Source organism: Zingiber officinale, chromosome 5B, assembly GCF_018446385.1.
Source record: "Zingiber officinale cultivar Zhangliang chromosome 5B, Zo_v1.1, whole genome shotgun sequence".
NCBI classification, from domain to species: domain Eukaryota; kingdom Viridiplantae; phylum Streptophyta; class Magnoliopsida; order Zingiberales; family Zingiberaceae; genus Zingiber; species Zingiber officinale.
This window is the reverse complement of record NC_055995.1, coordinates 13,335,326-13,352,966: the sequence shown is the minus strand read 5'-3', so window position 1 is coordinate 13,352,966 and position 17,641 is coordinate 13,335,326. Positions and strand designations below refer to the sequence as shown.

Genomic DNA, 17,641 nt, shown 5'->3' with positions numbered 1-17,641 from the left:
CTTCCCCTCATTTGAATATTGTGCCAAAATTTTGATACAAATCTGATACAAAATGCACCTCCACATTCCAGCTCTGCACTTTAATGTCTCTGTAGATTTCTGTGCAATAATCACTGCAACTCATTCTGCATTTCTGTCGTGTATAAAGTCCCTAATTCATTCAATAGCTATACCCATCAGTTTCCCTAGTAGCACTGCCCAGAATTACAAATTTGCAAAATGATAGCAGAACTAGCATTTAACTGCAGCACATGTAAACTTCAGATGCATTTCTCATCTTTCTGCAGATTCTTGTTTGTGTAGCCTACTCTAAACGAGCCTTTTTATTGACACCAACAATGTACAAATGCAATCATATCTGTAAGGTAACAAGTTGCTAAACACGCAAACGCGCAGTGCAAAAACCTATTCCCCTAGAAGATCCATGCGAAGGGAAACAAAACTTTATACTATCCTAAACATGATGAAGTATACCTTTGTTGTGTGCTCACGGACTCCCGACAGCTCGGATCTTAGCATGAACACACGCTCGTGCTTCTATGGTATCCACACGAATAAGGGTTCGTTTGTCTCACAAACTCACTAAGTGGAGATGCCTACCACCTAAGGTTGTGCTAGCAACCTTAGAGAGAGAATTCGGCCAAGAGGAGAAGAGAGGGAGGAGATAATGAATAATTTTAAAAAATGAGAAGAAAAATGGCTTAAGTATTTTCATCCAATGAAAACACTTAATGATCATTAATTCCATTAATGAGCCTTAATGCTCATTCACTCTCCATTAAGGACCACATTTGAAAACTCCTCATTTTCAAAACTCCTCATTTTTAAATCAATTTCGAAAATTGAATTGAATGAAAATGATTCATTGAATTCAAAATTCAATGAATACCTCCATTAAGTCTCACTTGAGTCTAACTCAAGTCTAATCCACTTGAGTCTAACTCAAGTCTAATCCACTTGAGTCTTACTCAATTAATCCTCATACAATTCAAATTCAATGAATCACTATTTCATTAATTTGGATTAACTTTCTCTAGTCTAGTTTGAATTGGACTTAATCAAATAATTAGATTCAATTGAGTCTAACTCAATAAGTCTAATTCGGATTAGACTTAATCCAATTATTCATCATATGAATATATCTCCAAATCTACTTGTTCTTTGTGTATGACTCAATAGGCTTTCATAACGTTGGCAATGTATCTAAATCAACATTTAGATACATAAGCAATGAGTGACATCTAGCAAGGCATCATTGCTATTCAAGTGACGAGAAGGTCAAGATCCGACCTAACCTGTCCGTGGCTATTATCTTGTATGACTTGGTCCCTCTATCCTTGATATCTAGATTGATCAATGAGGCATAGACCGTGTCATCCTTTTATCAACTTTTGTGTTTCTTGATCTCTAAGTAGACACATTCAATCAAATAAGCTCAATATCTCAAATTGACTCATTTTAGCATGACCATGCTTTTCTTGTGTCCTACTAATCAAGGGGCTCACAGATATCGCTTCCGTCATATGGAAGGGATAGATCTCATCTACATCACTCACATCCCTCCGCATAATTCATTGCATACCCAGCGATCGACTTTATTGTCCACCTTGTTACAGGTGACGTTTGTCGATACAAAAGTACACAACTTCTTATGTAGGGAACGTAGTGACTTCAGGTCCAAGGACTATTCATACCAATAGTCACATGAGAATGTTTATGACACTCATATAACGATCCATGAAATATTCTCATGACGGACCATTCAGTATATATTCTCTAATATATACCCATGTGCCAACCTGATATCTCATATCCGTGACTTGTGAGATTAAGTCATCCGTTGACCTACATGCTAGTCTCAACGCATTAATATTGTCCTTGTATATTAACACTACAACAAAAACCTTCATAGACATCGGTTTTCCACCGGTGTCTATTTCATTTTCGACCGATGTCTATGAAGCCGATGTTAAAAGTCTGCCATTTTAGACATCGGGTTAAAATCGGTGTAGTATCACTTAACGACACTGATCTTCGAATCGGTTATTAACCGGTGTAGTATCACTTAATGACATCGTTTCATCAACGGTGTAAAACCGATGTAATATTGTATGTTAATAACACCAGTTTTGGCAGCGGTAAATGACCAATGTAATATTAGTTAATAACACCGGTTTTGCAGCGGTGGAAAACCGATGTAATATGTATATTTTTTAACAGCACAAATTTGATTTTAAAACCGACAATAACAAAAAAAAATACACAAATATTTACAAATTATACAAATATTCCTCATTCAATAATATCCATAAAATACACAAATATTCACAAATTATATAAATAATCTTCTTACAACAGTATCCATAAAATACCCAAACATTCTTTTTACATCAAAAGCTAGCTAATAGATATCAAAATCAAGATAGAACATTCTTTTAACAACACATCAAGGCAGAACCGCACTTCAAATGTAATCTAGCATGCATTCCGCCCAATCGAACCGCACTTCATCAATTTCAACTCTAGAGTAGTTGAGATTTGTAAACTGTAAAAACACATAAATAATATATTAGTAAAGATGTAATTTTGAAAGCTGGAAATGGTAAAGATGCAATAATGTAACCTCACTCCAAGTGCCTTCTCCACTGCCGGCCCCAAGCGTCCTCATAGGATTCAAATTTTACTCTAATGATACAATTCTACCGCTTTCTGCCTCCCTCTCTCTCTCTCGAGCCCTCACCACGCTGGCAGAGGGCGGGAGGTGTGGCAGCAAAATTTCTTGATTCAGAGCCACATGGAACAGGTGGTGGAGGTGGGTCACACAAAATCATATTAATATTTACTCATTAATTATGTGTAATAAACAATGCATCATCAACATACAAGCCACTCGAGAGAAACTTAGCAGTGAAATAAGATTGATTACCTGAAAGATCATTTAAGTGCTTTAGATTAGTAACAAACTTATAGAACGATGGACTCAATCAGCTCCTGCAGCGGGGTGATTTCCTTCTTGTCGATCAACCCAAACTCCTGCGTCACAATAACACGAACATGTCGATTCTCAAATGGGTATGAAAGGTTGACGAAAGCAATGAAATTTTAAGCGGAGGTAGGCACTTACATAAGTGAAAAGAATGAAATGCTTGAAGCAGGTGTTGAGATGTGCTTCTTCCTTGAGGCTCACAATCTTTTGGAAATGAGAGTGATAAATGTGTGCGTAAACACGGAACAACCGCTTGAATATTGTCTTTATGACGTCTTTGAAGTTTGCAGGAAAAGATGTTCCTACAAAAAAAAACATCAGATAATGAAGATCAGCAATTTAAGCTCCCTTAGTTGTTGTTGTATTAGAAGAATGATTAATTGAACACTTGGATCGACAGGCTCTACCGAGCTTTTGAGGGAAAATAGATTCATCGTCGAGCTGAACTTCAATCCACTCCATCAGGTACTCAACATACTTTGGCGCTGAGACTTCAATAGGTTTCTTTATTTGCACACCATCCGCCCATCTATATTCGTACCTACAAGTACAAATCTGCAAATAAACATATGATACAAATACAACTCATTGCGGGATCACAGAAGTAAATTATCTGCAAAATTTGATATTTTGCTTCCCTATGATGATATTGGATGAAATATCGTGCAATTCTTCTAAGAAATATGTATGGATCATGACCCACAAAGGTAACTCTGCTAATGATGATTCCTAAGGGAGGTAAAGTATCAGCAACTTTCAATCTGGTTATGACAAAATGGAAAAATTATAACAAGTTAGATTCACTGTAACTAGTATCTTGCAATAAGGAGGCATTAATGGAATTTACTCAAGAGTATTAGAAATATACACTAAAAATTTATGAATCAAGAAATATATGCAACAAAAGTTTCAATACAAGGTGAACCTCTTGATGCTAAAGAACCATAAAAGAAGCTTTAATAAAATAATAGTTGAATTTAAGTAAAAACTCGACCAACAAACCATATCCGAACTAATTGAGACCAACTGCATACTGAATCTTTACCATTTCTAGCTTTCAAAATTGCATCTTTACCATTTCCAGCTTTCAAAATTGCATATAACTATCTGAAACAACACCCTTGAACAAGTTTAAGTAAGCATATGACTATTCCTACTGCTAGTGTGTATATATTTATGTATAAGTACTGATGAGCTTACATTGCACTAGACGTGCAATTTTGAGATACAAGATCATGCAAAATTTTCTTGGGGAAATTTTAAACAAATAAAGCTATGTCATTAGCAAGACTTAAAAGTGTAGCTATTCTGTAATGCACTAACATTTTGTAATTAAAACTAAGTTACTAATCAGAAAATTCAACAATTGAACTTGGATTTGATGCTCTAATCCAATTTGTTGTACTTCAGTGCCTCTTTGTTGTTTCATCTCAAAAGAAACAAAATCACTAAAGAAGGAAATACATTTTAAAAAAAAATTCCTTAGCGGAACCAAACAATCTAATGTCAGCCCATTAACATGAAAAAAAATAAATAAAATGCAATAAAATGTTTAGACCTTTTGAACTTGACAACAGATATGACTTGTTTAGGTATAAACTCAAACCTGTCTTCCATCCATGCAACACTGTACAAGTCACCAAGGCAAGTCATATATTCCGGTGGTGGTGGTGGAGGATCCATCCCAGGACAGTAAGTTCCCTAGCTGCTTTCAACAGCATTGGATGCTGTTGTTGTTGGTTGCTACTCGAAAAACCTAGAGGTTTCACTGTACAAAAATTTTGTACAAAGATCTGAATCTTTTCCTAGCTACCATGTGTTCTTTTAAATTAAATTTTGGATCGCCTGCGGAACTTAACACGTTTGATCCAAAACTTAATCTATTTGTTCTTTTAGGTTTTTGACTTGGATCTCCTGCGGAACTTAACACGTTCGACCCAAGTCACCTTAAGTTATTAATTTCATTAAATATTAATTTCCATAATTGGTTCCCAGTACTGACGTGGCGAGGCACATGACCTTCTTGGATATGGGAGCAACCACCACCGACTAGACAAAACCTTTTATAGAAAGCTAATATTTAATTTCCTAAAATAACTTTAGGTTAACCGAAAGGAACAATCAAATCACAAGGAAAAGAAAAAACAAAAGAACACAACATCAAAAAACATATTCGAAATTCTAGAATCGTAAGCCTCTTGTATTTGGTATTATTTCCATAAATAACTAGTATGATGCGGAAAGGAAAAATTACTAGTTATACCTTCTAGAAAGACCTCTTGATCTTCTACCGTATTCCTCTTCTAACCTCGGACGTTGTGTGGGCAACGATCTTCCAAGATGAGAAACCACCAATCACCTTCTTCTCCTCTTAGCTAGGTTCGGCCAAAACAAAAGAGCTTCACCAAGGAAGAAGAAAAACACCAACCAAGCTCTAAGGGATGCAAGCTTTCTCTCCTTCTTCTTCTTCTTCTCCAAGTAGTATCCGGCCAACACAAGAACTCCAAGCAAGAGGGAAGTTTCGGCCACCACAAAGAGGAAGAGAGTGAGAGGATGTTGGACGGCCACACCAAGGAATAGGAGAAGGAGAATAATAGAGGTTGTATTTTGTGAAGGCACCCTCACCCCTTCTTTTATATTCCTTGGCCTAGGCAAATTAGGAAATTTAATTACAATAAAATTTCCTTAATTCCCTTGACATGATTTAATTGATAAAAATAAAATAAAATTTCCCCAATTAATCTCTAATGGTCGGCCACATTAAAAGAGATAAATTAGACAAGTTTTAATCAACAATTAAAACTTCCTAATTTGTTTCCGAAAATTTTAAAATTAAAATTTCTCTTTAAAAATATCTTCATGGTTGATAAAAAGAAATTTCCATAATTTTAATTTTATCAACATGTGGATAATTTTAAAGAGAAAATAAAATATCTCACCAATCTACAAATAAGGAAAGAGATCTAATCTCTTTCTTTAATCTTTTATAGATCTTTTACAAGAGAGATATTTTAATTTTAATTCTCTTTAATAAATTATTTCTTCCACATAATAAAAATTAAAATTCTTTTTTTAATTTAATTTGGTCGGCCCCCACTAGCTTGGGTTCAAGCTAGGGCCGGCCACCCCAATTTATACCTAGGCCGACCCTAGCTTGGTTCCCAAGCTAGCTTGGTCGGGCCCCTTTGGGTGGGTATAGGTGGGTATAGTACTCTATAAATACGAGGCTACGATAGGGACCGAGAGGAGGAATTGGTTTTGGTCTCCCGATAAAATTAAGCATCCCGTGTTCGCCCCAAACACACAACTTAATTTTATCAATAATAATTTATTCCACTAGAGAACTATTATTGAACTACCGCACCAATCCCAAATTATATTTTTGGGCTCCTTCTTATTATGAGTGTGTTAGTCTCCCTGTGTTTAAGATATAGAATGTCCACTAATTAAGTGAGTTACTGACAACTCATTTAATTAATGTCTTAGTCCAAGAGTAGTACCACTCAACCTTATCGTCATGTCGGACTAAGTCCACCTGCAGGGTTTAACATGACAATCCTTATGAGCTCCTCTTGGGGACATTATCAACCTAGTATCTCTAGGGTACAGTTTCCTTCTATAATCAACAACACACACTATAAGTGATATCATTTCCCAACTTATCGGGTTTATTGATTCATCGAACTAAATCTCACCCATTGATAAATTAAAGAAATAAATATCAAATATATGTGCTCGTTATTATATTAGGATTAAGAGCACACACTTCCATAATAACTGAGGTATTTGTTCCTTCATAAAGTCAGTATAAAAGGAACGACCTCAAATGGTACTACTCAATACACTTTAAGTGTACTAGTGTAATTATATAATTAAGATAAACTAATACCTAATTATACTACGACCTTCCAATGGTTTGTTCCTTTCCATCTTGGTCGTGAGCTACTGTTTATAATTTATAAGGAACCAATAACATGACCTTCTGTGTGTGACACCACACACCATGTTATCTACAATATAAATTAATTGAGCAACTACATTTATCATAAATGTAGACATTTGACCAATGTGAATCTTATTTCTAGATAAATATTTATACCAAAAGCTAGGCTTTTAGTATACACTCTAACAATCTCCCACTTATACTAAAAGACTAAGCTGCCATATCTGCTGCCATACATCTGATTCCCATGCCTTTCAAAAAGCTCTTGCCTTAAGGACCTTAGGTTATCATCTGATGCAATCTAGGCAGCAACAACTTCTCTTCGTTATATAATTTCTCGTATTGGGTAGTACTTGCGCTCTATTGTGTTTACTTGTCTTATAGACTCATGGTTTCTTCGAGTTTGTTACTGCACCATTATTATTACAATAAATTGTAATAATCTTTGGACAAACTAGAAATCATATCTAAGTCTATCTTGAGGTAATTAAGTCATTCAGCTTTTATGGCTACCTCAGAGGCTTGCCATATACTCAGCTTCTATGGTGGAGTCCAGAAAAACACCTATGCTTATCACTCTTCCATAGTTATGACTTTTCCTCCTAAAGTAAACACAAAACCCCGAGGTCGACTTATTATTGTCCCTATCCGATTGGAAGTCAAAATCCGTGTAACCCACAGGGACTAAATTAACTTCCTTGTAAGCTAGCATATAATCTCTAGCGCCTCTAAGGTACTTTAATATATACTTTACTGCAGTCCAATGTCCTTGTCTAGGGTTACTTTGATATCTGCTAACTATGCCCTTGGCAAAACAGATTTCTGATCTTGTGTATAGCATACATTCGGCTTCCGACAGCCGAAGCATAAAGAACTGCCTTCATTTCCTCTATCTTCTTTGATGTCTACGAAGACATTTCTTTAGATAAAGTTACTCCATGCTAAAAAGGTAAGAAACCTTTCTTGGAGTTTTGCATGCTTAAAACGAACAAAGTTTTTTTTTTCCGATATATGAAGCTTGGGATAAGTAAAATATTCTTTTCTTGCGATCCCTTATTACTTTGATCTCAAGAATATACATTCTCCCAAGTCCTTCATATCAAATTGCTTTGGACAACCATACCCTTACTTCTGACAACATTTTGATATTGTTTCCAACTACCAAAAATGTTATCTACGTATAGTACAAGAAATACCACCACATTTCCATCACACTTTTTGTATACACAAGACTTATCCGGTTACTAAATAAATCCACAAGTCTGGATTACTTTGATAAACCGGATGTTCCAAGACCTTAAAGCTTTGCCTCGGTCCATAGACTGATTGAGCTTGCACACAAGATGCTTTTTGCCCTTTGTAATGAACCCTTCTGGTTGCTTTATATGAATGCTTTCTTCAAGACTTCCATTAAGGAAGGCTGTCTTGACATCCACTTGCTAAAAAGAAATTGGATAGATTTTAGCATGACTACCGATAAAAGGTTTCCCTTTTTTCAACAAGTCTTGCTTTAAAAGTATACACTTTCCCGTCTGTCCTTCCTTTTCTATTGTAGACCTATTTAACACCCAATGGCTTTTACACCATCTGGTGGTTCTACAAGTTTCCAGATTTTATTAGAATACATATATTCTAATTCTGTTATTCATTACTCTTTGCCAAGATGCTACATCTTTATCTTGGAGTGCTTCATCATATGTCCGGGATCAGGCTCATGTTCATTTGGGATCAAGTCCAAAGACTCTCCCAAAACATGAATCTCTTAGGTTGCTTGACAACCCTCCCACTACGATGAGGCACTATCTGTAATTGTGTATCATTTATGATACATGTTGCAGTTTCTTGTGATATTTCATCTTGTACAGTTGGTACTAGATTAGACATGTCCTTTATTATTTCCTTAAGAACAAATTTACTTATGGGCACGTGGTTTATTACATAGTCCTTTTCTAAAAATCGGTCATTGATGCTAATAATGACCTTCTGATTTTTAAGACTATAAACCTACTTTCGTTTCTCTAGGATAACTCACAAACAAGTGAACTCCTGCCCAACTTATCAGTGTCTCTCATGTGCTAGACCACCCAAATCCGAATATACTTCAGACTAGGCTTACGCCCATTCTGCAATTCTATGGGAGTAGAGAGTTCTGACTTTAGAAGGTATTATGTTCACTTCTGTTTCTAGTGTATATCCTTAAAACAAATTTGATAATAACTCATCATCGACCTAATTATTCCATAAGAGCCTTATACCTTATTTCTACTACACCATTCTGTTGGGATGTACCAGGTGCAGTTAGTTAGGATTAAATCCCGACTTCTGATAAGTGACTCCTAAACTCTCCTAAGAGGTACTCGTAACTACGATTTTACCGTAGTGTCTTGATACTTTTACTTTGACATTACTCCACATCAGCCTAGTACTCTTTGAACTAATCAAAAAAAACTTAGACTTGTGGCACGTCAAGTAAATGCATCCTTATCTCGAATAGTCATCTATAAAAGAGATGAAATATTCGAAACAACCTCTTCCTGGATAGTCAAAGGTCTACACAAATCAGAATGAACCAATTCCAACATATCTTTGGCTCCATACCCCTTAGACTTAAAAGCTTCTTGGTTATTTTTCCTTCCAAGTAAGATTCGCAGGTTGGAAAGATTTCCACTACTAATGAACCCAAAAGTTCATCAGCTACCAGTGAATCCTACTTAAGTTAATATAACCTAGCTTTAGATGCCAAAGATATAATTGGTTCATTTCCGAAGGTTGCTTTCTCTTAAAGTTAGAAGATGTGTTACTAATTTCCATTTGTTGCATCGTGGGAGTTATGGATTTATAAATTGCCAACCAACGTACCAGAACAGATAACTTCCCTCTTTTTCTTAATAACAACTTTGTTATTAAAAGAGGTAGAATATCAAGTTCTTTGAATAGTTTAGAAACTGAAATCTAGTTTTTTTCTAAACTTGGTACGTAAAGACAATTACTCAAAATCCATGTTTTATTCTTATCAAAGGATAAACATCTCCCACTGCAACAGCTGCCACTTTTACAGCAGTGCCCATGTGGACGGTATTTTTATTTTCATTTAGTTGTCGGGTTTCCTGGAACCCTGCAATGAATTACGGACATGATTAATGACATCTGTATCTACACTCCAGGTTCTGGTAGATAACACCACTAAACATGTTTCAACTAATGAATAAAATACATCTATATTGTTCTTAGTTTTAAGATGACAGTCTACCTTAATGTCCAAATCCTATTTCCAATCAATTATAATTGGGACCACTAAGTCTATCCTAAAGTATATCAGCTAGGGATTGACCATCATCCTAAGAATCACAAAAATATTTGGTTAAGACCAACTCCTTAAAAATCTCCATGAATTTTGTATGCCACGTTAGTGTGGACGTATACAAATTCAAAGAGGAAATTTTATCATTTAATTTTATTATCTCGTCAACCTTACTTTATGACGAATAAAATTAATAGTTGGTCTATCTTTAATCAAATATTTGGTCAAGACTCTAAATTTAAAATAATATTGATTCCTCTAACAATACTATTTAAATTTACCAACACCTCAAATCACTGTGAATTTTGCATGCCACGTTAGTGTGGACGTATACAAAATCAACATTTGTAAGAGGAGGGTTTTACCCATTAACTATCTTGTCAACGTAATTTTATGACAAATAAAATTATCTCAAACACCATTAATTTTGTATGCCACGTTAGTGTGGACGTATACAAAATCAATCATTTGTAAGAGGGGTTTTAACCCTTTAATTTTATTATCTTGTCAACCTAGTTTTATGACAAATTAATAGTTGGTTTCATTTGGTCACACAAATAATAGCAGTGACTCCAATGGGGAGGATACTATTAGATGTGTCTAAGTGTATACCATTACTTGACACTAAGTCCATTAATAAGATTATGCCCCTTCCGTTGGGGAAGATCACACGCTGTTAATTAACTTCCTATAGTCATCCAAAAATGGAAGTCTGTTCTAGTGATCTGTAAACTAGCTCATCCGTTATGGAGGAAGGCACTCAGAGCCAACGCACAAGCTTGTTTGCATCACTTACAAACCAGTAATGGAGACCATGGGATTTACTTAAAAATCCCTCTCCCACTTAGTTATTTATTAATGAGGAATTTTAACTATGCTAGCCTACTAAACTTGTAAACTAACATGCACACACAGCACAATATAAAAGCAATAAATAGAAAATCTAATTTTCAACTATTATGACTTTTATCTCTAGTTGTCCTCCGTGTGTTGTCATCCCAAGCTACTGCCATATTTGGCCACCGCCACCGGGTCTAGCTGTCGCCTCTATCTTGCTCCTAGTTCCGCTGCGCCTCTAGTCCTTAGAAGATTCCACGCTTTGCAAGATTCGATCCGCGACATAAATAGAATTTTACATTTTTGATCCTATATTCCATAAAAGGAATGTACATATATCTAGATCAAAAATAAAATCCTAATAAAACTAAATACAACTCCTGCTATATTTTAATACAATTATGCACACACATATAAATGCCCTTGACATGTCCAAGGGTCCAATCACACACATAATAATTAAAAGCCATAATAGTTGGATCCTGCATCCACAAAGTTAGCACATCCTACTATTAACCTGCCTAAATTATGTATGACATGTGCATAATTAACCTAATACCAAATACACAGAGGCAAAACCCTAGCTCTGATACCAATTGTTGGTTGCTACTCGGAAAACCTAGAGGTTCCACTGTACAAAAATTTTGTACAAAGATCTGAACCTTTTCCTAGCTACCATGTGTTCTTTTAAATTAAATTTTGGATCGCCTGCGGAACTTAACATGTTTGATCCAAAACTTAATCTATTTGTTCTTTTAGGTTTTGACTTGGATCTCCTACGGAACTTAACACGTTCGACCCAAGTCACCTTAAGTTATTAATTTCATTAAATATTAATTTCCATAATTGGTTCCCAGTACTGACGTGGAGAGGCACATGACCTTCTTGGATATGGGAGCAACCACCACCGAATAGACAAAACCTTTTATAGAAAGCTAATATTTAATTTCCTAAAATAACTTTAGGTTAACCGAAAGGAACAATCAAATCACAAGGAAAAGAAAAAATAAAAGAACACAACATCGAAAAACATATTCGAAATTCTAGAATCGTAAGCCTCTTGTATTTGGTATTATTTCCATAAATAACTAGTATGATGCGGAAAGGAAAAATTACTAGTTATACCTTCTAGAAAGACCTCTTGATCTTCTACCGTATTCCTCTTCTAACCTCGGACGTTGTGTGGGCAACGATCTTCCAAGATGAGAAACCACCAATCACCTTCTTCTCCTCCTAGCTAGGTTCGGCCAAAACAAAAGAGCTTCACCAAGGAAGAAGAAAAACACCAACCAAGCTCCAAGGGATGCAAGCTTTCTCTCCTCCTTCTTCTTCTTCTCCAAGTAGTATCCGGCCAACACAAGAACTCCAAGCAAGAGGGAAGTTTCGGCCACCACAAAGAGGAAGAGAGTGAGAGGATGTTGGCCGGCCACACCAAGGAATAGGAGAAGGAGAATAATAGAGGTTGTATTTTGTGAAGGCACCCTCACCCCTTCTTTTATATTCCTTGGCCTAGGCAAATTAGGAAATTTAATTACAATAAAATTTCCTTAATTCCCTTGACATGATTTAATTGAGAAAAATAAAATAAAATTTCCCCAATTAATCTCTAATGGCCGCCCACATTAAAAGAGATAAATTAGACAAGTTTTAATCAACAATTAAAACTTCCTAATTTGTTTCCGGAAATTTTAAAATTAAAATTTCTCTTTAAAAATCTCTTCATGGTTGATAAAAAGAAATTTCCATAATTTTAATTTTATCAACATGTGGATAATTTTAAAGAGAAAATAAAACATCTCACCAATCTACAAATAAGGAAAGAGATCTAATCTCTTTCTTTAATCTTTTATAGATCTTTTACAAAAGAGATATTTTAATTTTAATTCTCTTTAATAAATTATTTCTTCCACATAATAAAAATTAAAATTAAAATTCTTTTTTTAATTTAATTTGGCCGGCCCCCACTAGCTTGGGTTCAAGCTAGGGCCGGCCACCCCAATTTATACCTAGGCCGGCCCTAGCTTGGTTCCCAAGCTAGCTTGGCCGGCCCCCTTTGGGTGGGTATAGATTGTGGGTATAGGTGGGTATAGTAATCTATAAATAAGAGGCTACGATAGGGACCGAGAGGAGGAATTGGTTTTGGTCTCCCGATAAAATTAAGCATCCCGTGTTCGCCCCAAACACACAACTTAATTTTATCAATAATAATTCAGTCCACTAGAGAACTATTATTGAACTACCGCACCAATCCCAAATTACATTTTTGGGCTCCTTCTTATTATGAGTGTGTTAGTCTCCCTGTGTTTAAGATATCGAATGTCCACTAATTAAGTGAGTTACTGACAACTCATTTAATTAATATCTTAGTCCAAGAGTAGTACCACTCAACCTTATTGTCATGTCGGACTAAGTCCACCTGCAGGGTTTAACATGACAATCCTTATGAGCTCCTCTTGGGGACATTATCAACCTAGTATCTCTAGGACACAGTTTCCTTCTATAATCAACAACACACACTATAAGTGATATCATTTCCCAACTTATCGGGTTTATTGATTCATCGAACTAAATCTCACCCATTGATAAGTTAAAGAAATAAATATCAAATATATGTGCTCGTTATTATATTAGGATTAAGAGCACACACTTCCATAATAACTGAGGTCTTTGTTCCTTCATAAAGTCAGTATAAAAGGAACGACCTCAAATGGTCCTACTCAATACACTCTAAGTGTATTAGTGTAATTATATAGTTAAGATAAACTAATGCCTAATTACACTACGACCTTCCAATGGTTTGTTCCTTTCCATCTTGGTCGTGAGCTACTGTTTATAATTTATAAGGAACCAATAATATGACCTTCTGTGTGTGACACCACACACCATGTTATCTACAATATAAATTAATTGAGCAACTACATTTATCATAAATGTAGACATTTGACCAATGTGATTCTTATTTCTAGATAAATATTTATACCAAAAGCTAGACTTTTAGTATATACTCTAACAGTTCCACCCGAGAGACCACCAACTCAGCAGAAGTCCCCACCAACTCTAATTTGGAGGCAGCTAGTTTGGACTACGTAGCCTCCAATTTCGCCTGCAAAGACTCTAGCTCTGATCTTTGAATGTCCAGGCTTTTCTACTGCTCGGACATCAGCAGGGTTTTAACCGCCAGCTCAGCTTCTTTGGCATTCAAGTCAGAGGCATGAGTGGTCTTCAACTCCTCTAGCTGGGCAGAGAGGCTCTAGGCTTCAACAATTTGCTCATCCAAATAAACTGCCACCGTAGTTCTCTTGGTCGTTTCAGACCAGAGCTTGTCTTCAGTTGTCTTCAGGGTGCCCTCTAATTTTTATGCTTTCTCTACCTCAACCCTCGACAATTCCTGAGCTTCCTCGAGTTGCCTTTGTAGCTTGCTTAGCTAGTCGATTTGGGTCTGAGCTTATAGTGATGACAAGGCAGGGGCCAGAAAAGATTCAGCTTCTAATAGTCGCCCCTGAAAAATCTCTTTCTCCTGGGCCAAGTCTGTCAAGGATCGGGTTATATTCATCTAACTCCCTAAAACTACATTTGAATCAACATCAGAAGTATACTGGATAAGAAAGGATTGACATTTCCCGATCCTTGGTGGACTGTTAACTTCATGGAAATAGTTAAAAATACAAAAAATAATCAAAAAATAAAAATAAAAATTACTAAAATAATAATAATAATAATTTTTGAATCCTCCTATATTAATTATTTATAAATTTAAATTTAACAATGTAAATTGAGAATAGTTAATCTTTTAAATGAGTTGCTTAAAAAAATTGAATGCCTCAAAAAAGGAAAGGAAATAACAGAAATATGATAATTATTTTAGAATTATAAAAGTTAATACATGAAATAGATAATAATGAAACTCCTTACTGATGTTGTTCCATAAAATATAGTAAGAAATAATGAAGTCATCAAATAATGAAATCGAAAATTTATCTTCATCAGCAATTTCTGTTTACACGTGAAGTTTAAAGTTTATCGTCGGCCTCGCGCGGTCGCAACGGCAGAAGCCGGTACGAATAAGGCAGCGAGGTTGACTTTGACATGAGCGAAAGAATGGACTTTGACTTTAAGCCTGCCCTCAGATTCAGCCACTAATGATGAAATTTAATTAATGTTACATAGCTTCAGGGATGACTTGTTCAACGGATCAATACTTTGGGTATTGACGAGTTGATCAAAGGCTCGGCCATCAATTTTGGAACGTTGACTTAGCTGCTATATAGCTGCATGCCATTTGGCTGTCCAAGTTAGCACACACAAGCTGCGAGGGTCAAGATGGAGTTACAATTACCGGTCCCTTCCCTTCCCGTCTTGCTCTCCATCTTCTTGGTTCTTCTGATCATCGTCACGAGGGTCTTCAGCTCCAAGCCTAAGCACGTAGGGCCGGAGTTTCCCACCCCCTCAAGGCTTCCCTTCATCGGCAGCATTCATCTTCTCATTGGCAAGTTGCCCCACCATGCACTCCGCGACCTGGCTCGCAAGCATGGGAATGTCATGAAACTCCGCCTCGGCCAAGTCGACCAAATCATACTCAGCTCGCGGGAGGGCGCGCAGCAGGTGCTCAAGGCGCAGGACGCCAACTTCGCCTTTCGCCCTGAGTTCACCGCCGCCAAGATCATTGCGTACGGCCAGAGCGACATCGCCTTCTCCAACGGCGAGTACTGGCGCCAGCTGCGCAAGATCTGCGTCATGGAGCTGCTCGGCGCGAAGCGTGTCAAGTCGTTTGTGTCTTTGAGAAAAGAGCAGGTCGGTCGTCTCATGAGCGACGTCAGCAACGCTGCTGCCATCGGGAAGCCAGTCAACCTGGGGGAGAGGCTGAACGAGTTAACCAACTCCATCGTGGTCCAAGCTTCGTTTGGGAGAAGGTGCCAGCAACAGAAGAAGTTCATGGAGACCATCAAGGAAGTCATCAAACTGGCTAGCGGATTTAGCGTTGGTGATCTCTTTCCGTCTCTCCAGGTTGTTGATATCCTCACTGGATTTAGCACTCAGTTAAAGAAATATCACAAGAAACTAGATGTGATCCTGGATGCGACAATCAAGGAGCATCAGATGAACCGCGATGCAGGTGAAGAGGAGGATCTTATTGATGTTTTACTCAGGCTCAAAGACGAAGGCAATCTAGAAGTGCCAATCTCATTTGACAACATCAAGGCTGTTGTGATTGTGAGTAATACATATATGTGCCTATATATATTTCATATAGCTAGCAACAGATTATTCAAATTTATTTATAATTAATTAATTAATTAATTAATGATTTCTTCATTGGTTGATTTGAGCAGGATATGTTTGCTGGAGGAACGGAGACAACCGCAAACACCATTGAATGGGCTATGTCTGAGCTCATGTTGCGCCCTTCCACATTACAGAGAGCTCAAAAAGAGGTCAGAGAAGCTATGAAGGATAAAGGTTACATCGAGGAGACTGATGTTCCACAATTTAACTATCTCCATGAAGTGGTCAAAGAAACTTTAAGGTTGCATCCGCCATTCCCCCTCTTGTTTCCACGAGTGGCTCAAGAGACTACTGAAGTTCTCGGCTACACACTTCCTGCTGGAACAAGAGTCCTCGTCAATGTCTGGGCACTAGGAAGGGATCCAAGATACTGGAAGGATGCCGATATCTTTAAGCCCGAGAGATTCGAAGAAGGTGTCGACAAAGAATTCAAAGGCAATGACTTTGAGTTCTTGCCATTCGGTGCCGGTAGAAGGATGTGTGCAGGCATGACCTTTGGATTGACCACTTTGGAGCTGGCATTGTCTCAGCTTCTGTTCCACTTCGATTGGGCATTTCCGAAAGGAGTGAGAGCAGAGGACATTGACATGTCTGAATCTTTCGGAGCAAGCGCTTCAAGGAAGGTTAATCTTCTCTTAGTTCCTTCACCTCGCTACCCCTTGCGGGTCTCCGAGTAAATTAATTAAAAGAGAAGAGTTACGCATCGAAGCAATACCTTTCACGGGCAGTAGTTAAAACAGAAGAGTTACACATTGAAGCATTACCTTTTATATCACTAGCTCTGTCTCCGATAATGGATTAGAGTAATTCATAGCATGTGTTTATGATGTGTTTTGCAATTTTTATAAAGTGAATATGTTTAAATATTTCTTCAAAACATTTAGTTTTTCCATTTAGCCCAGAATAGTTTGTTTTCAGTGTGAACAATATAATGAAACACCATCACCTTCGAAGGAGGCTAAATCCACCTAGTAGGTTGCTATGCCAATCTTTAACAAAATCTAAGAGATAAGAAAAAACACTTCATTAAATGCATTAGGCGTTGAGATTTCCCCCATATCTGTTCAAAGAATACTATATTTCCTCAACAGAGAAGTCCCACTATGATGTTTTTTTCCCATGGGAAAATTCCCGCTATCCATCCAATGAAACCTACCGAGCTTCCGATTTCACCTCAATCTTGTCCGACTGAAGTCATTAAGTTGCACAAAGTAATTATCTTCTTTGACTTTCACCTTCCTCATCTGTTAAATGACTCTCTCATCTGTTAGTCAAGGTAAATGATTCCCTC

The 17,641-nt window shown here is 36.9% G+C and overlaps 1 protein-coding gene and 1 long non-coding RNA gene across 2 annotated transcripts; one reads left to right on the top strand and one right to left on the bottom strand.

The window, feature by feature from the left end:
- Positions 1-2,898: 2,898 nt before the first annotated feature.
- Positions 2,899-3,247, bottom strand: LOC121987255. Its single transcript, XR_006113456.1, has 2 exons — positions 3,125-3,247; positions 2,899-3,033 (listed from the first exon to the last, which is right to left on the bottom strand). It is a non-coding gene; the product is annotated as an uncharacterized LOC121987255 (long non-coding RNA).
- A 12,120-nt stretch (positions 3,248-15,367) lies between these two features.
- Positions 15,368-17,127, top strand: LOC121984137 (premnaspirodiene oxygenase-like). Its single transcript, XM_042536943.1, has 2 exons — positions 15,368-16,278; positions 16,398-17,127. Exons 1-2 carry the CDS (start codon positions 15,388-15,390, stop codon positions 17,025-17,027), a joined length of 1,521 nt encoding a protein of 506 aa, XP_042392877.1. The 5' UTR covers positions 15,368-15,387; the 3' UTR covers positions 17,028-17,127.
- Positions 17,128-17,641: the final 514 nt, after the last annotated feature.